Below are 20,133 nucleotides of genomic sequence, written 5' to 3'. Positions count from 1 at the left end.
GGGTGAAAGGACAAATTGTTCGAGAGAATCAATCTTTTCCCATGTAACATCCTAGACTCTGCGCATGACCCGAATCGTTCTCCCTACTCGAACCCATGCTCTCGACCTCGACTGACCAACCGCTCGCGCCACGTGGCAGCACATGAGCGTGCATCCTTCTTCTTCAGGTGTGTGTGAGACGCATTTTACAACTTTGAGAGAAAGCTTGAAAGGAAAAGCTTAAAGAGAACCATATATAGTAACGATGGGCTTGAGTTGTTATATCTCATTTCTACCGTGTTGTATCAATTCGAAACAGTGATACTCTCGTAATAATGAAGATAGCTATGTTCAGGAATAGAGTAGGATCGGAGATAAAAAAAAAAGAAAAAAGAAAAGGACCCTTGGAGAGGGCAGGTGTACCTTAAGAAAAAGGGTAAAGATTTGATATTGAAGGCATGATATAGGGTTGAAGATATGAAGAAAGAAACATTTAGTACAGTACTTATTTGGGGAGAGGGGAAGGTGTCCTTTATCCTGCCCACTTTGAGGGGTACCCCTCCACTTAACTTATCCAAAACTGAGAGATATCAGTACCAAATGTACGGCACATTGACCCTAAAGTCCTCAATTTATTATTATTAGGTTAAAGACAATAACTTCCAAGCCCTCTAGGGTAAATTCCAAGTACAATTTAGTTTGTACGAGATCCTTCTTTTTTCTTTTTTTAAAGTATTTCCACAAATAATGCTCGTTCGTCTATTTGATCGAGTCAACTGGACCTCGACATTTCACGTGTGACCGTCAGGTGATGACAAATTTGTCGTGGAGTTCAGGTGATGGAACAAGGTACGGGTACATCTCTTCTTTCTTGAAATGTCTCAGCTACCATGTTGGTCAACATGTCTCGAACTTCCACACCAATCATTTGTGCTTGGATGCCAGTGCTACATGACCTAAATAATTGGTATATTTCGTCGAACTATTTGAATCTTTTACGGTACGTTTGTTGAACTTATTATCTTGAGAATTACTCGAACAATCTACTTTTTCTCTTTCAAAGATAAATTTGTTCTTCGTATGATAATGGTATTTTTAAATATCAAAAAGATCATATTTATTAGACTAACATATTTACGATTTAATCTGAGAATCTATCATGTGTCATGCACGTTCGAAAGTTACCGTATACTCTTCCATCTGATGGAGGAGTTTCAATCAAAACGGGTAGACAACTGCCCCAGCCGCAGTTGACGTTCACTTGCTTCGTTTGCCGTCCGTTAAAATGATCACACCATCCTTCGGCTGTAAACGCGAGTATCCATTTTTCTTAAGTGAAGTCTCTGGGATGAGCGCGTCACTCGCCACCTCTTTCAACAATTTCCCTTCCTTTTACCATTTTCAAACCAAAGCGAGGTTGATTTTCTTATAAAGATTTGACCTTCACTATTTTGCTTATATCATTGAGAAAACTCATCCGTTATTAATAAGAAATATAGGTATGGTGAGATTTTACGTCGATTGGGGAGAAGAATGAATAGCAAGAGTATAAAACCTCCCTAGCAGACACATTTTATAAACTTTGAAGGATAAGCCGAAAGGGAAAGCTTAAAGAGAACAACATGTGATAGTGGTGGACTTGGGTTATTACAAATGGTATCAGAGCCAGATACTGGACGATATGTCAGCGACGAGGCTGAGCCCTGAAAAAGAGTGGACACGAGGCAGTGTGTCAGCGAGGACGCTAGGCCCTGAAGAGGAGTGGATTAGGAGATCCCACATTAGTTGGGAGAATAATGAAACGTTTTTTTATAGAGTGTGGAAACGTCCCCTTATTTTAAAAACTTCGAGGGAAGGCCCGAAAATACAAATATTCTCGAAATACAAAGGTTAAAAAGAATGATATTTGAAGGAAGGAAGGAGGAAGAGGAATGAAGATAGGGTTAGTGGTGGGTATTGTGTGGAGGTGAAAAGAGAGGGCTCAGAATCAGAGCCACACCTACACACACTGCTCATAGTTCTTGTCATCAAACAACTTCACATCCCCACATATAATAATTGATATTAGCTTCATTTTGTTTCTTCACAAACAACCAGGCCCCCCCTCCCCCCACCCATCTCCTTCTTCTTCTTCTTCATCAATAATAATATACCCTTTCTCTTTCTTCTTTTTGCATGAGAGATGAACCCTCCATGCATGAGAGCTTAAACGAGCAAAAACTTGAGCGAATACAAATTAACCAAACCCTAAAACTACAAATCTACTCATATATTCGTTGAGGATGGTTAGGAGATGAGTCCCACATTGGTTAATTAGGGAGTTGATCATAGATTTATTTATAAGTAAGGAATACATCTCTATTGGTTAGGAAACTAAAAACAAAGCCACGAGAGCTTATGTTTAAAGTGGACAATATCATACTGAGTATCTATCTTTTTGAAATTTGAATAGAAAAAAAAAAGAGAGAGAGAAAAGCAATGCCTTTTTTGGGATTGTACAAGTTCTTACCTGATATGGAAAGAAACCCATAACAAAAGTTTGGCCAAAGCCACACATACATACATTAGATTCCTTTCGATACAAAGCCTCTCAAACAACCGACAACCTACCACTCTCTCCCTTTCCTTTCTCCTTTTTTTTAACATACTTAATACTATATTATGGACATTACATACCAAAATAACCTAATGCTTCCCATAATAATGACCCAACTTATAATATATATATATATTACACACAAGACAGAGAGAGAGAGTCTCTATATTCACTTTGGTTCGTAAAATTTTAACATCAAAAAGTTTTACTAGATTTTCTATGCTCAAGTTGGACGTTTTTTTGTGCAAATAGAGTTTGGTTGCTCGGGTTGAGTGATAGTGTACATTATACAAGAATCTACCTTCATTTTTCTCATAATTCTTAAACAATATAATTTGTCAAAAACATGAACCTGGGATTTAAATTTTTTTTTTTTTTTAATATGCTACTTATGATTGTTATTTAAATAATGTGAAGATAGGAAAGATTAAAATGAATGAAATTAGAAGGATAATTGATCCTAAATTGAAATACATAAGAAATTAGGAATTTATTAAAAGTATAGAACGAAATAGCCATTGGCCCAAACTGATAATTTAACCCCAAAAAAAGAAAATGAAGAAAGTAGTGATTTCTACAACAGGTGGGGTCGGTTAAATAAATTGGGTTTTCAGATCAGGATTCCTCGGGAGGGGGCAAAAATTAGAAAGAAGGAAAAATTACAAAGAAGAAAAGGAGAACTGAGACCTTAAGGAACAGTAGTGTGTGCTGCAGTGGGTATGAGAGGGTCAGTTTCATGATTACTGCACAAAATCTGCTCCAAATTTGTCATCTTTTTCATACTCTGAGTTTCATCTTTACCGTTTTCACTGCTACGAAGATTTTCTGAAGAAGAAGCTGAAATTGGCAGCAATGGCGGATTGCAATTAGAAGAAGCCTTTGTTAGTTGCATCGCTCTTTCAACTTGAACCATCCAATCTGTTGTGCAAAGTACATAAATCATCATCACAGCGCATGAACCTTGAGCCGCAAGCAATCCAATCCACAGCCCTGCAAATCCCAATTTCACCACAAACCCCATCAAAATCGCCACCGGAAAACCCACCAAATAGAACGACCCCAAATTTATGTTTGCTCCCGTCGTTGGCCGAGCACTTCCTCTCAACACACCGCAGCCGGTGGTTTGTGGGCAGTTTCCCAGCTCACAGAGCCCCACAATCGGCAATGCCACCGCTGTGAGTTCCAAAATATCGGCGTCGTTGGTGAAAAATCTGCCCCATTTGTGCCTCATCAAAGTGGTAAACACCATGGCCGCCACGCCGAGTGCGGCGGCGCAGGCGAGTGAGACGATCATGGAAATGCGAGCTTTGGCTGGTCGATTTGCCCCTAATTCGTTTCCAACTCTGGTAGAGACACCAAGGCTGAGAGAGGAAGGGAACACGTAGACCAAAGAAGTGGTTTGAATCAAAATCCCCATTGAAGCAATTGTGGCCTTGGGATTTCCTAGAAGCCCACAAAGCATTATCATGAATTCGTACCACCACCATTCAAGGCAAACAGAGACACAAGTGGGAATTGCAAGAGAAAGCAGAGGAGCCCATCCATGGAGGCAATCCACACTTGGAGAAACCCAAGAATCCTTGTAAACTCCAGAGAAGTAAACGAAAGAAGCAAGGAACAAGAAGACGTTCAAATTGAACCAAACCATGGCAATGGCCACTCCGGAAATCCCCATTTTGAAATGCACAACCAGAAGGAAATTCAGGGGAACATGGAGCAAAACAGAGAGAGCAGAGCAATAAGTCAATGGGAGGGTAATGCTTTGAGTTCTCAAGTAAATTCGAAGTGGGTGAAGAAGGGAGAGGAAAATGAGGTCCGGAATTGAGAAGAGGATGAAAGTTTGAGCGACGGTAGAGATTTCCTCATCTTGGCCACACCATAAGAGGATTCTCTTCATGTTGAGCCACATGAAGGAGATGGGAACAGAAGAAGTGAGTAAGAGGAGGACAGTTCTTTGAAGCGTTATGCCAAGGAGTTTCCATTGCTTAGCTCCATAAGCTTGGCCGCAAATGGGTTCCATCCCCATGGCCAACCCAGAGAGAACAGAGTAACCAGTGATGTTAGCAAAGCCAATCGAGAGGGAACCCCCTGCAAGTTCAAGCTCTCCAAGGTACCCAAGAAAAAGCATGGAGATCATAGCTCTAGAGTACAAAAGCAGCCCTGTAACCGCTGTTGGACCAGAAATCTTCCCTATTTCCTTCATTTCTTCCACAGCCTGAACAAATAACGAACAAAAAAACACAAAGTTGAAAACTTTAGTAAAGAAAGAAAACAATTTCATTCTGGGGTCGAGGAGATTCTGTTTATTAGTACGAAATTACCTCAGAAAGAGTTGGAAATGTATGAAGCTGAGCAAGTTGATCATCGGCAGGTTTGAGAAGATTGTTATTATGAAGATTACTACAATTAATATTGTCCAAATTCTTGTTGGGAGTAGCAGTCATGAGGTTGGTTTTGGTTTTGTAGTTAGGAGGAGATGGTTTTGGGTTACACATAGCTCTACCTATACCTTATTAGCTACCACAATCTTCTGTTCTAATTCCTTCTTCTATCTGATATCTGTATTTGAGGGATAAAATAGATAGATATAAGACTGAGAGTAAATGACTCTCTCTCTCTCTCTCTCTCTCTCTCTCCTCCTCTTCTCTCTCTCCTCTTCTCTGATATTTGTGTGTATTTCTTTGTAAGAGCTTCTCGAAATGGAATGATGAGAGTGAATGGGAGAATGGGTTTATATAATAAATAGAGGGATTGCCACCCCACAAAATTTCCTGCCGTCCTATTTTCGAACGTGTCTCTATAAATCAACGACAGTTTACAAGAAAGAAAAGGTTAGGGGCCGACTGTCCTTCTTAAAAGCCTTCATCAACTTTTCGACCCCATTAGCACAAAATCATTCCATCACAAGAACAAACAGATGGGATATGGGGGAGCCAAGAATTTCAAACCTCTTTTATCTTATCTTGAGGTACAAGTGAAGGCAATTGAAAATTGAAAAGGATTATTTTGAAACCGCCACAAACCCATTTGGGAAATTTTATTCAATTTGTGAGTAGTGGGAATTAATATTCATAATGGGAAACTGAGAGGATAATCTTTTTTAACACTCCAATGTCTTGTGGTTGAGTTTTGAAAATATGGCTGAAAGGGATAAAAGAAACTTATCTTGTAAAGTCAAGTGGACGAGGAGTTCGAGAAACAAAATTCTTTGAAATGACAGGGAGCATATAAACTGGTGGTTTATATTTTTCTTTTGGGGGTGCTTTCTCTGGAAGATTACTGGCTTATAGCTTCTATCATCTTCGTAGGCAAAGGAGATGTTTGCATGTTCAAAAGCAACATGCATGTCCGATTCTTGAACAACCCATGTGGGAAATCATCATATCCATTATTACAACCACAACTCCATGTGTCTGTAACAATTTCAACGAAAAAAATCGATAAAGTGGTTCGACTGTTATCGATCTTGGTCAAGAATGAAGGGGAAAAGAGAACAAAATATGTTCTGAAACAACTTTATCCTTGATATTCTGTGGTGACGGTTCGTGTTGTTCTTCACAGATTTTGGTTTGGTCGTGGGGATGAGATAAAAAGGAGTGAAGGATGTGGATTGGGAGGAATAATATTTAACATATACTTGAAATGGGTTAACATCTGCACTCCATTTGCTCATTTGGACCTATTATTATTCCAGGTGGGTAACTTGGGCTTAGAGCAGATAAACCAAGGGAGGAGTAGTGAATTTCTCAGGGTCAAATCCACCACAGGATGCTTAGAAATGCAAAAAGAGGAAGGAAAGGGGTGGGGGGGGGAGAACTGTTTGCCATCTTATTTGGTTGGTTTTAGAGGATTAAATAGAAACAGGATTCTTCATGGGTGTGGTGCTGCAAGAGGGCATAAGAATGGGACCACCTGATGGTATGTTAATGGGGAAGGTGACAGTGGAATGGCTGTATGAAGGAGCAGATGGGAGAAAGGGAACACACAGATTTAGGTGCTCCAATTACAACCATTAAATATGTATCCCTTTTCTCCCTACAGAGATGAGTCTGTCTCTCTAGAGGGAAGAGCAGCTGGGGGACTGTGTCCTTACCTGAGGCACAGAACCCTATCATCACCACCCCCAGCCACCCTCTGAGCAGCAACAGCAGCAGCAGCTGTTGCACAAGGACCAGTTTTTCCTTCGTATAGGATATTACATCTCTGAAACTCATAACACAATCCAATGTCAGATCCCATGTGTCTTTGGCTCTATCAGTTGATATGGGTGAAAGGTAAGTATCAAGCAACAGAACCCTCTGGACAAAAACAAATAAATTCGAGTAAGAAAAGATTTAAAAAAAAAAAAACAGGTCGGTAAGTACACTACAGATTGAATTTTTTTGCAGTTTGGGGAAGCAAAATTGGTGGGGGGAGGGGTCCATAAAATTCTAGATCCCAAACAGGATTGAAGCAAAAGAAGTTGAGAAGCAGCAAAATGTATCACATGTTGATGCCCATGCACTTGTTCCCTTCCTCATCAAATCAGAAAGCAAATTAATCAATACCAAGTTGTTGTAATGGAGATCATACAGAATTTTGATTGGCATCATGGCAAACAGGTAATAATAAATGCCAAAACAAGTTTCTCGAAAACGATCTGCAGAAGTTGACAGGACAGAAACTTGACACCAATAATAAAGATTATACCCTTCCAGACACTGGAATAGATTCACCATCGTTCCTCCATACCAAGCTCTCTTCGTTCTTTTCAATTGAAAATTTGATTCTATCACAAGATTCTAAACATCTTATTAGACCTAACATCTCCTTTCACCACCATGAAGAAAAAATGTACTTAACTGGATACCACTCATGCTTTCTTCATCAATGGCAGTATCTTTTCTGGAATGAAAATGTATTAATTGTATTCCCACTGTGTTTTCTGAATTCAAGCACTGATTATGTTATCCCTTAAAAAGAATTTTATTCTGTAGTTATGCTCTCTCCATTTAAGATGGCCAAAGAACAAAGGAATATTACCCTCCAAACAACCATTTCATGATACTTCTCATCATACATTTCAGGAAGCATAGCAAACCACATTAGTTGGTCAATGGAATCAAACATGGGGAACTTATTCTAACGTGTAGATGCAAGATCAGAGAGAAGCTAAAATGAACATTTAATAACAATAAAACCAATTTATCCAAGCATACTGTCGCTCAAAATCGCTTGAGCTTTCTTTAACAAATTAACTAAAAGCATAAAAGAAATGTCCCCATCAGGGTTTCAATCAGCGCAATGCACTAAATAACTGTTGCCCACCAAGCACATTCCAGCATACTCATACAGAAATTCATGCACAAATGAATGAGAATCCAATACATTGTGATTGAACCACCAACGCACTAAATATTGGCTTAGAAGAAAATGATACTTCATATGGAATAATTCCCAATCAGAAGCATTACCTTCGTTGGTAAGAAACTAGTCCTCAGAGTAATTTTGGAATCCACAGCTCAGGCTTCCCCACTTTTAACGCAAAAATTGTCATAAAGCAACATTTCCATGAGGTGGGACTGATGTTCATAAAAGCAAATTCCTCACTGTTTGCAGATAACTTGTCTCTCTCAGCATTTGGTGACAGCTAATTCCATAATTATCAATGACTAGCCAGTATGTCTGCTTAATCAATATCTTGTTTTACCTCATCTGTCGCTTACTAATATAAAGCACCCATCAATGATCACACCAGCGCACCCCCAATGTATAGACCACACCTCCTTCCTACTGAAATCTACTAAACAAGCTTTTCCAAACCCAATGCAATTTGCATCAAAATTCAGATCAATTATCTTGTTCATCATGGATGAGATGCACAGCAACCAAGCTTTTTAAATATTCTGACAATCAACTAAGGGAACTTTTTAAAAGGAGAAACCCTGTATAAACAGAGTCTCATAAGGTTTATTTAAAGCTGTTTACAAGTCTGTAGGATGAGTTGAACGGATTTCCAATGAGATGATAAGTTCTATAAAAGAAAAAGAGAAACGGATATAGCTGATTACCTCATGTGAGGGTTCTGGGTTTCTGAGAACTAGACCGAGGAAGAGCCAAGATGGCAATGAGGCCACTTGCAAAGGCTGCAAGTGCTGCCAGAGCAAGAGCTGGAGAGTTCCACCACCAAACAGCTGATCCTATGGTCCACATCTCAGGAACACCACAACCTATTATCAGAAACAATAAAATTAGTGAAAAAGATAACTACAAAATGGTTAAGAAAAAAATGGATGGCAAGTTAGTAATAGCATTCTACCACCATTTGTTGTTGTGAGAGCAAATATGGTGATTGAAATTGTAACCACCCAAGTCCACCGCTAGCAGATATTGTCCGTATTGGCCCGTTACGTATCGCTGTCAGTTTCACAGTTTTAAAACCCATTTGTTAGGGGGAGTTTTCCACACCCTTATAAAGAATATTTCATTCCCCTCTCCAATCGATGTATGATCTCACAATCCACCTCCCTTCGGGTTTAGTGTTCTCGCTGGTACACCGCTCGATGCCTAGCTTTGATACTATTTGTAACAGCCTAAGCCCACCACTGGCAGATGTTGTCCGCTTTGGCCGGTTACGTATCGCCATCAGTTTCACGGTTTTAGAACGCGTCTGCTAAGGAGAAGTTTCCACACCTTATAAAAAATGTTACATTCTCCTCCCAGCCAACCTCGGATCTCATAAATAGGTTTACTAATATTAGATGAATTAGTTAAAAGAATTTCTTAATACTAGATGATGCAATCCCTCCACTGGTAAAATAATTGGGTTGCAAGTACAACTGCATATGCAACATTTTCAGGACATGACATGCACTAGAGACTAAATGCTTGACTTTTATTATTTAAATAAAAAGAAGAGAAAAGGGAAAAAAAAAAAAACTCAAGTGCAATCCCAAACAAGCTTCGAGTCTTCAGAATGTCTCATGCAATTACTGTCTCTCAACAAAGTAACCAGCCCCACCCTGCTGTTCTGTTCGGAAGCAGACAGAAGCACAATGTATGGGACCAAGAAAATAAATGGCTTTGTGAAACATAATTATCCCGCAGAATTGCTATACTGTTTTTATCTTTAAGCCACAGATGTAAAACTAGACCACATATTTATGAGAAGAACGGTCCCTTCCTCAAAATTTAAATTGAATCATGTGGCATATGTTTATGACAAAAAAAAAAGTTCAGCTAAGATTAAAATGTTTTACTACTATGGCCTTCAAAGTCTACCATATCTTACAGATCAAAATATGTTCCTGACAATGTTACCTAAGGCAACAGCCAAATCTTTCAGCTGGATTGAATCCTACAGAGAGGCCCACTAACAACTAAAAAGCTTTGAAGAAACAACAAAATGTTATGTCAAATCATTTTATTTCGATTACCATCCATTACATATTGGATAGTGAGTCCAGGACTACAGATAGATATGGACGAACTCTAATCCTCTCCCTGTGATCTCTTCCACATGGAAATGTATATCATCTGCATCTCTAAATCTTTTCCCAAGACAAAAGGCAAAATTGACTAACGGGGATATCCACAACTGGATTTTCAAGAGAAGTTTGTCTTAGTATGTCCCTGAAAAAGGCCAGTCCAAAATTGACAATCTTTCTCATTTAACAAAATCAAACGATTAAAGACGGAGCGCACGAACTGTAACGTTCCTTCATTATTTCAAAATAAAACCTTCAGTGTTTTCCTTCTTGCAGATACAAGTTGAGAGGACTCATGTTTTCCCATGTTAACTGCACTTATATCCCTTCCAGCAATAGAAGGTTCCATGCATTTCGTCAATGATTTTGATAACAGTGAGTATTATTTATAGATTAACTTGTCCCTTTGATGTTGGTTGATATTGTGCATAGCTTCTACATAATATGAACAAACACTTCTAGTTTTTCATTTGAAGAAGGCAACATCAATCCTGCCTTGATCAGGTTGTAAAGATACAACACGCGAGGAGTTCATGGCATATTGAGCACTGTAAGTAATCTGCAAAGAGCTATTCCAATAAACAAATAAAAGTGATGCTTAACTGGACCTCCGTCATGCGTCATCACAAACTGATTAATTTAATGTAGATTAAAATTTCCAAATCCAATATGACATACAAGTAAATTTATCCTTGAAATCTCCATGTTTTCATCTAATGGCAGTAGTATTTGTGCTAAGACAAGAAAGAAGGGGCAAAAAGAAGTAAGATGAAACATGTGCGACCACATTTTATACAAGAAAGGAACTGCTACTGCCAAAGGGGCACCAAATCAATGCAGCTGATACAATACTATTTGGTGGGAGATCATGACGTAATGACCAAGATAGTAAGAAAACCAGCACCCACTTTCTGCCCAGCTTCTCCATAAGTAATGAAGCTATTCCAAGGACAACAGAGTTACACCAAATGCTCCCATTCGGATTCCAGAACTATAACTCTGTCCTTCATTTGGCTTGCCACCATAAAGCTCTCTACCCATCCAAGCAGTATTAAAAAGAGAATAATTATAACTGGAAACCATGCCATCCTTGTCAAGGAACTGACAAGCAAAATTACCCGCATATACCCAGAGAGGTGCTAAAAGTCCAAAACCAAGGAGGACCTGTCCCTGGAAACTAGAGGTTGCTCTTGAGCTACTAATACACTAAAATATGTTCTAATTGCAATGAACACCATAAAAATCAAGAAAGCTGACTTCACAATTAACGGAACATTCAGAGTTAAGAGTAAACGGCAAGAGATTGTACCAGGCATCAAAGATCCAGTGGCATACCCAAAAACATTACCAGTGGCGATAAATAGAGAAAAATAAGCATTTGCCACCCGATTCCTTCAATAATCCTTACCTAGCACAACATTAATTTTTTGAAAACATAAGTGTCTCAAGGTCCACACAACATAAGAGCCTTCTTAGGTTTAATAGAATATGTCACAGCCACAAGCAGGTACCACAAATGATCGCTTTGGTTAGAACAATAAACTTTCAAGATTCACATTAATTTATCATTACAGAACAAATATTTTATACGCGACTATAACTTGTTAAAACCTTCTGCAGTTTGGCACAGTTAAAGAATTTAAACTCCCTTGGTTTTATGGAATCGCGATTTCTACCTTAAGTTTTTCTGACTACATACAAAAATAATGGAACAAGCGGGGAAACTTAGAGATTAATAATGGCATACATTGGAATTATAACGGAGAAATCACAATATAAACACACACTACCAGCCTTAATCCTAAAATTAGTAGCATATTACTTCAGTAAATTGGAAGGCATCCTAATAACAGTTGAAGGAAGCTAAACATTTTCAACTAATGTTACACTAACAGAGGTATCAAAGTTCAAACGTCATACCAAACAACATAGCGATAAGAAGAGGTATTAGCGACCACGAGAATCCATATCGGCTGGTGCAGCGATCTCTCATGTGACTAACGAGCGACTGGACAAAGAGGCCGAAAACCAGTCCACAAAGCCACGTGAGACTAGACCAAGCGTGAGGAACACCGATCCCATGCGGGGTCGATCATATGAGAATTAATGGTCACGTAATGGACATATGAGACTCTAACAAACTTTCAAGGGCATAGGGTCTGTCATATGGACTATAGGTGTTATAATTGCACTCTCACAAGACGTTTATAAATAATTGTGCAACACTCACTCTCACTACCGATACCCATCGACTACATATACCCAAGTTTCGAGCCCCATTTTAAAAAAATTTTAGAAAACAGGGCAGAGATATTAACAAAATATACATATACAGTTTATATAACATATAATTCAGTGCATGAAGAATTGATGATTACCTTAGAATACATTACGAGGCATTTCAAGTCTATTCCGTGTAGAAAAAAATGAACTATACCATCATAAAAATGATAAATGAAAGTAATAAGAGATACAATGCATTAGTATGCGGCTAAAGACAACACACATTAAACAAGCATGACTGTGACAATGGGTAACCCTATTATGAATCTTGGCTGATCACGTATAGAGTTGCCCATATTATCGAGGCGAACCCCATAGGGTTTGAATTTGGTATGTTTTAGACACGACATTTGTCCACATGTTAGGATTTGGTTAAAAGAAAAGCACATTGGTGGGCTTATGGGACAGAAGGAGCCAAGACCCTAGCAAGGAGGTTGAGTCCATTGACATTGCCGGCGCACACACAGTCCACGCCACGTCATGCAAATGTAACCAAGTAAACAACAAACACGAACCACCGTTGCCAAGGGTTAAAATGATCCAAATAATTGTTTGTATTATATTATTATGTGATTCTTCTTATACCCAAAAATGCAATCATATTGTTACGTATATTGCTAGACTGAAACGAACCCAATCCAACCCAACAACTCAAATTATTCGAACTCTAATCGTCAATTTTTAAATATTTGGTTTCGTTCTTAAATTACAATTTTTCGGTCGAATCAATTCAGTGAACAAAAAAATAGAATTTCTCATACCTTCTTCCCGTTCCTCTCCTACTTCTCTCGAGCACGTTCTTTTCACAATTTCTTCGACACCCATCGAGACACTTTAATTATTGCTAATTTACGTGTTTCACTCATTATTTAGATCTTCAAAATAATTTACACTTATGGTTTTCACAACAAAACAAAAAATAAATTAAATTAAAAAGAAAAAAAAGAGTGAGATGGCTTAGTGGGTTATTTTTTAATCAAACAAAATGTTTTTTTTTTCGATAAATAAAATTTTTCAACTTAAAATGTCTTCGTAATTAATTTAAGAAATTAAAAATTTAAATACACAAAATATAACTAATTAATTTTAAAATATGAATATTATTAAGATTAATCTTTTATTTTTTTATTAAGCAATTTCTTTATTTTGAGACTAACATAAGTCTCTTGAAAATAAAATAATAATAATAATAAAAAGAATTAATTACGTGTCAGAGGAATTGACGCGGCAACCCGACAAGCAGCGAGGAAATTGGATTTAACTCGAAAAACCAACCGGCGAAGGCAAAAGGCATATTCCCATTTTGACGACCGCCATTGCCGAACCGACACGGCGCCGATACGCTCTGCAACTCTCCACCCTCCAATCACCGGTTTACACGTTTCAGCTTCGTTGGTGTTAAGGATAGTTGACCGTTCATTATAAGGCAAATATCTAGATATTTGCCTTCCATTACGGGTTACCATATTTTCCCTTTTACTAAATGCAAATATATTGTATTCATTTATTATTCTTTCCTTTTATCGCTATTTCCTTATTATTTGTAATTTACCTTATTTCTGTATTTTGTAAATGATTATAAATGAGAGAAGTCTCACACCATTTGGGTGTGGTGGATTAATCAAACATTCACATGGTATCAGAGCCCTTTCGGTTTAACAACCCTGATCCTTTCTTCTCTATGGCTTCCGAATCTTGTTATCATCTTCTTCCTTTCAATACTCTAATCCATATGATCACCATCAAACTTTCTTCCTCCAATTATCTTCTTTGGAAAAGCCAACTTCTCCCTCTTCTTGAGAGTCAAGACATGCTGGGCTATGTCGATGGAACTATGGTTCCACCACCTCGCTTTGAACCAGAAACCTCCTCAACATTCAACCCCAAATATTTGGCATGGAGAGCAGCCGATCAACGACTTCTCTGTCTCCTGCTCTCCTCTCTCACTGAGGAAGCCATGGCTGTTGTCGTTGGTCTCTCTACTGCACGTGATGTTTGGCTTGCGTTGGAAACTACGTTTAGCCATCAGTCAAAAGCTCGTGAACTGAGACTCAAGGATGACTTGCAGTTGATGAAACGTGGCACAAAACCTGTTGCTGAGTATGCCCGTGCCTTCAAAAAAATTTGTGACCAACTTCATGCCATTGGCAGACCCGTCGAGGACATTGATAAAGTGCACTGGTTTCTTCGTGGACTCGGCACCGAATTTTCAGCTTTTTCTACTGCTCAGATGGCTCTCACCCCTATCCCCTGTTTTGCAGATCTAGTCTCTAAAACTGAAAGTTTTGAGTTGTTCCAGCGCTCCCTTGAGTCCTCTGACTCCACTCCTACAACATTCATAGCCACTAATCGTGGTCGCACCCATGAAAGTCACCCTGCTTCCTTTACCAACCAGCGAGGTCGTTCTTATTCTCACAAAAACAACTCTTCTAATCGAGGACGAACCCACTCAAGTCAGGGTCGTCGACCACCTCATTGCCAAATATGCCGCAAAGAGGGCCATTATGCTGACCGCTGCAACCAACGGTATGTTCGACCTGATTCTTCTCATGCTCACCTTGCTGAAGCCTTTAACACGTCATGTTCTATTGCTGGACCCGATGCTGCTGATTGGTTTTTGGACACTGGAGCTTCGGCCCATATGACTGCCGACCCATCAATTCTGGATCAGTCTAAAAATTACACGGGTAAGGACTCTGTGATTGTAGGAAACGGTGCATCCCTACCCATTACCCACATCGGTACTCTTTCTCCTGTTCCAAATATTCACTTATTAGATGTCTTGGTTGTCCCTCACCTCACTAAAAATCTTCTTTCCATAAGTAAATTAACGTCTGATTTTCCTCTCTCCGTTACATTTACTAATAATCTTATTACTATCCAGAATCATCAAACAGGAAGGGTGGTGGCAACCGGTAAAAGAGATGGAGGGCTATATGTGCTGGAGCGCGGCAACTCTGCTTTTATTTCAGCCCTTAAAAACAAATCTTTACGTGCTTCATATGATTTATGGCATGCTCGTCTGGGTCATGTGAATCATTCTGTTATTTCTTTTTTAAATAAAAAAGGTCATCTTTCTCTTACGTCTTTATTGCCTTCTCCATCATTATGTAATAGTTGTCAGCTTGCGAAAAGCCATCGATTGCCTTATTCCCGCAATGAACGTAGGTCGTCTCATGTGTTAGATCTTATTCATTGTGATCTTTGGGGTCCTTCTCCCATCAAATCAAATTCAGGTTTTCTTTATTATGCTATTTTTATTGATGATTATTCTCGATTCACTTGGTTTTACCCTTTAAAATTTAAATCTGATTTTTTTGATATTTTTCTTCAATTTCAAAAATTTGTGGAAAATCAATATTCTTCTCGTATCAAGATATTTCAAAGCGATGGTGGTACCGAATTTACTAGTACTTGTTTCAAAACTCATTTACGTAATTCTGGCATCCACCATCAACTCTCTTGTCCATATACACCTGCTCAAAATGGTCGTGTTGAGAGAAAACATCGTCATGTGACTGAGACTGGCTTGGCCCTTCTCTTTCACTCTCATCTTTCTCCTCGTTTTTGGGTTGACGCCTTCAGCACTGCAGCTTATATTATCAACCGGTTGCCTACTCCACTTCTTGGAGGTAAGTCACCCTTTGAACTCCTTTATGGCTACACTCCACATTATGACAATTTTCATCCCTTTGGTTGTCGTGTTTATCCTTATTTGCGTGATTATATGCCTAACAAGCTTTCTCCCCGCAGCATTCCTTGTATTTTTTTGGGTTATAGTCCTGTTCATAAAGGGTTCCGCTGTCTTGATCCCGCCACCACTAAGCTATATATCACCTGCCATGCTCAATTTGATGAAACTCACTTTCCTGCTATCCCTAGCTCCCAAGCCCAACCTCTTTCCACTATTCCTATTTCAAATTTCTTGGAACCACATCTTCATCATATTGATTCATCCCCCCCTACCACTTCATCACCGCACATTCCTCAATCCAGTTCATCCCCGTGTGATATTTGTTCTGACCTTGTAGATGAGTCTGTGCAGGTTGATACTTCTCTTGCAGGTTCCACTTTGTCACCCTCGACTTCTAATTCAACCTCTATTGAACCTCCTGTTGATTTCTCTTCTTTGGGCACTCATCCTATGATCACACGCGCCAAAGCTGGTATATTCAAGACTCGTCATCCAGCAAATCTTGGTATGTTGGGCTCATCTGGACTTCTCTCTGCTCTTCTTGCATCCACTGAGCCAAAAGGATTCAAATCTGCGGCTAAGAATCCTGCTTGGGTGGCTGCCATGGATGAAGAAATTCGAGCGTTACAACAAAATGATACTTGGACTTTGGTTCCTCGCCCTGCCAACACCAACATCGTGGGCTCTAAATGGGTGTTTCGTATTAAATATTTGCCCGATGGATCCGTCGAGCGTTTCAAGGCTCGTCTCGTTGCCAAAGGTTATACTCAGGTTCCTGGTCTTGACTACACTGACACTTTCAGTCCGGTTGTCAAAGCTACCACTGTCCGTGTTGTGCTTTCTATTGCAGTCACAAATAAATGGCCTCTTCGACAACTTGATGTCAAGAATGCTTTTCTCAATGGAACGCTTATTGAACGTGTTCATATGGAACAACCTCCTGGGTATGTTGATCCTCGATTTCCTATGCATGTTTGTCTATTAAAGAAAGCTCTCTATGGCTTAAAGCAAGCTCCTCGTGCTTGGTTTCAGCGTTTTAGCTCATTTCTTCTCACACTTGGGTTTTCTTGTAGTCGCGCTGACACGTCCCTTTTTGTCTTTCATCAGCAATCTAACCTTATCTATTTGCTTCTTTATGTTGATGACATTATTGTTACCGGCAACAACTCATCTCTTATTAACAGCTTTACTCGCAAGCTTCATTCTGAGTTTGCTACCAAAGATTTGGGTTCTCTCAGTTACTTTCTTGGTCTTGAAGCTTCACCCACTCCTGATGGTCTCTTTATCAGTCAGTTAAAATATGCTCGAGATATTCTTACTCGTGCTCAGTTGCTCGATAGCAAACCAGTTCACACTCCCATGGTTGTTTCTCAACACCTGACTGCTGATGGTTCTCCTTTCTCTGATCCTACTCTCTACAGATCTCTTGTTGGCGCCCTTCAGTACTTGACTATCACGCGTCCAGATATTGCCTATGCTGTCAATTCTGTCAGTCAATTCTTGCATGCCCCTACTGCAGATCACTTTCTTGCTGTCAAACGTATTCTTCGCTATGTCAAAGGAACACTCCACTTTGGTCTTATCTTTCGTCCATCCACTGTTCCTAGTACGCTAGTCGCTTATTCGGATGCTGACTGGGCTGGTTGTCCCGATACTCGTCGTTCTACATCCGGCTATTCTATTTATCTTGGTAACAATCTCATTTCTTGGAGTGCCAAAAAGCAACCTACTGTATCACGCTCCAGCTGTGAATCTGAGTATCGTGCTCTTGCCACAACTGCTGCTGAACTTCTTTGGGTTACGCATCTTTTGCATGACCTCAAGGTCCCTATTTCACAGCAGCCCTTACTCTTATGTGACAACAAAAGTGCTATTTTTTTGAGCTCTAATCCTGTTTCTCACAAGCGGGCCAAGCATGTTGAACTAGATTATCATTTCCTTCGAGAACTTGTTATCGTTGGCAAACTTCGTACACAATATGTACCCTCTCATCTCCAAGTTGCTGACATCTTCACAAAGAGTATTTCTCGACCTCTCTTTGAATTTTTCAGATCCAAGCTTCATGTTCGTTCAAATCCGACGCTCAGCTTGCGGGGGGGTGTTAAGGATAGTTGACCGTTCATTATAAGGCAAATATCTAGATATTTGCCTTACATTACGGGTTACCATATTTTCCCTTTTACTAAATGCAAATATATTGTATTCATTTATTATTCTTTCCTTTTATCGCTATTTCCTTATTATTTGTAATTTACCTTATTTCTGTATTTTGTAAATGATTATAAATAAGAGAAGTCTCACACCATTTGGGTGTGGTGGATTAATCAAACATTCACAGTTGGTTATATAAATCCCCGAACCCAAACCACCTCCCCTGTTCCAGTTAACCCAACCAACCACCTCCCCTATTCCAATTTCACCGGCTGCTCCGCCGCGAAACATGGCACACCCACAACCCGTCCTTCCCAATTTCCATAATTTCCACGAATCCTGGCTCAGCACCCAACAATCCTTCCTCCAACAGCTTCTCGATTCCGCAGCCTTACAGAGCAACGACAAGGAAGACGCCCAATTGCGCCTAATCGCCCAAGTCCTCGCCCACTACCAGCAATACTACGACGAGCTCTCCAAGGCCGCCGCCGAAGACATCTTCCAAGTCCTCTCTGCCCCATGGCTCACTTCTTTTGAGCGCACCTTTCTTTGGATTTCTGGCTTCAAGCCTTCCCTCCTCATCCGCCTCCTCTTCGCCGCCGTCAACGACTTGACCCCAGCACAGTCGGCTAGACTAAACGAGGTCAGAGCCGAGGTCAAGTGGAAGGAGAGGGAGTTGACTGATGCTATGGCTAGTTTGCAGGAGACAATAGCGGCGCCGCCGATGTTGGAGCTGGCGAGGCGGGTCGGAGCTGGGAGGCTTGTGGACCGAGAGATTTGCGAAATGGAAAGTGCGATAGAGGATCTGAAGATGGGAATGTTGGGGGTTGCGGATAAAGCGGATTTGCTGCGTGGGTCGACGGTGATGACGGTGGTGGAGTGTCTGAATTCCGATCAGATGGTGAGGGTTTTAGCGGCGGTGGTGGGGTTTCAATTGCGGGTTAGAAGATGGGGCCTTCAGAGAGATTGAATTCACGCCATGAAATTCGATTTGGAATGGGCTCAACTCAACCAATACATAGGCCCATTTCCATCGCCTGTTGTGCTTCAAAAAATTTCAATTTTCTGTTTTTTATAAACAAAATAATATAATAATAAATATATATATAATATTTAAGTTTTCTTTTTCTTTTCTTCGTAGGATTAAAATTGTGAGTACTTTAATTTGGTACTCATTACAAGCTGGTATTATTTTTCTTTGTTTTAGAAAATTAATAGTTAAAATTTTATTCTCTAACATTATAAATTAGACAGGTGTGATCACACCTCAAATTGGTTTGGGGAGTAGAACAAACCACCATTTATAAGGGTGGTGTGTAAACCTTTCCTTTAGCAGACGCGTTTTAAAGCCTTGAGGGAAGCCCAAAAAAAAAATCCAAAGAAGACTGCTAGCAGTTGATCTGGATCATTACAAGTGGTATCAAAATTAGACACCAGACGATGTGCCAGCCTTCTTGCTATTCTCCAAAGGGGTAGAGACGAGGCGGTGTGCCAGTAAGGACACTGGGCCCCAAATGAAGTGGATTGTGATGTCGAAATTGTTATGTTTTGACAAAATCAGAAATTTGATAAGCAACCTCTAAAATAATACGACGGGATTCGAGATTATTAATTGATAAAGGGATATGCCTTTGTTTGTGTCTCCACTTATGCCCGCCTAAAAAATTAGCTTGAGAAATGACTGGTCAGTTATGGGAGGTAGGAATCCATATCAGGTTGGAATGTCGCTGTTAATGTAGTACCTCTAGGGCTGACAACTCTCCTAGTCTTTAGACACTCACCCTAGTTCTAAATCTCGATTAGAAATGGGTAGTGCCATAAGCAGAATTAGTTCCAGTCACAGCTATTAACGTGGCATAGTGAGAGGTGAGAAGAATGATAAGAGAGGCAACAGATGATCTATATTCGGTTGTTTGCGGTGGAATAAATTCAAGCATTCGAGCTAGTAGATCTAGAGCAAATAG

General features: G+C 39.8%; 2 protein-coding genes and 1 pseudogene across 8 annotated transcripts; 1 reads left to right on the top strand and 2 right to left on the bottom strand.

Moving 5' to 3' along the window:
• Positions 1-3,110: 3,110 nt before the first annotated feature.
• LOC111492116 (protein DETOXIFICATION 48-like) lies at positions 3,111-11,994 on the bottom strand. 7 transcript variants are annotated; one of them, XM_023141330.1, is made up of 4 exons: positions 11,962-11,994; positions 8,029-8,784; positions 4,897-6,873; positions 3,111-4,790 (listed from the first exon to the last, which is right to left on the bottom strand). In XM_023141330.1, exons 3-4 carry the CDS (start codon positions 5,068-5,070, stop codon positions 3,264-3,266), a joined length of 1,701 nt encoding a protein of 566 aa, XP_022997098.1. In that variant the 5' UTR covers positions 5,071-6,873; positions 8,029-8,784; positions 11,962-11,994; the 3' UTR covers positions 3,111-3,263. The 7 variants fall into 7 exon arrangements, with proteins under 7 accessions (XP_022997098.1, XP_022997099.1, XP_022997096.1 ...); XM_023141331.1 differs by lacking the exon at positions 11,962-11,994 and having other exon boundaries at positions 8,029-8,163; positions 8,265-8,996; XM_023141328.1 differs by lacking the exon at positions 11,962-11,994 and having other exon boundaries at positions 8,029-8,366; positions 8,626-8,996.
• LOC111492418 lies at positions 9,824-13,149 on the bottom strand (annotated as a pseudogene).
• A 5,221-nt stretch (positions 13,150-18,370) lies between these two features.
• LOC111492218 (protein DOG1-like 4) lies at positions 18,371-19,249 on the top strand. Its single transcript, XM_023141491.1, has one exon. The coding sequence runs from the start codon at positions 18,459-18,461 to the stop codon at positions 19,137-19,139; it is 681 nt and encodes a 226-aa protein (XP_022997259.1). The 5' UTR covers positions 18,371-18,458; the 3' UTR covers positions 19,140-19,249.
• The last annotated feature ends 884 nt before the right edge of the window (positions 19,250-20,133 follow it).

The sequence above is a fragment of the Cucurbita maxima genome, unplaced genomic scaffold (genome assembly GCF_002738345.1).
Source record: "Cucurbita maxima cultivar Rimu unplaced genomic scaffold, Cmax_1.0 Cma_Scf00017, whole genome shotgun sequence".
Taxonomy (NCBI): domain Eukaryota; kingdom Viridiplantae; phylum Streptophyta; class Magnoliopsida; order Cucurbitales; family Cucurbitaceae; genus Cucurbita; species Cucurbita maxima.
The sequence above is the reverse complement of the archived record's forward strand: the minus strand, read 5'-3'. Positions and strand labels throughout refer to the sequence as shown.

Excerpts from the sequence above, each read along its gene's own strand:
- LOC111492218 (XM_023141491.1), top strand. The coding sequence starts at position 18,459 with ATGGCACACCCACAACCCGTCCTTCCCAATTTCCATAATTTCCACGAA.
- LOC111492116 (XM_023141330.1), bottom strand. The coding sequence starts at position 5,070 with ATGTGTAACCCAAAACCATCTCCTCCTAACTACAAAACCAAAACCAAC. Across the intron at positions 4,791-4,896 it reads CATTTCCAACTCTTTCTGAG|GCTGTGGAAGAAATGAAGGA; the intron begins GTAATTTCGTAC and ends TTATTTGTTCAG.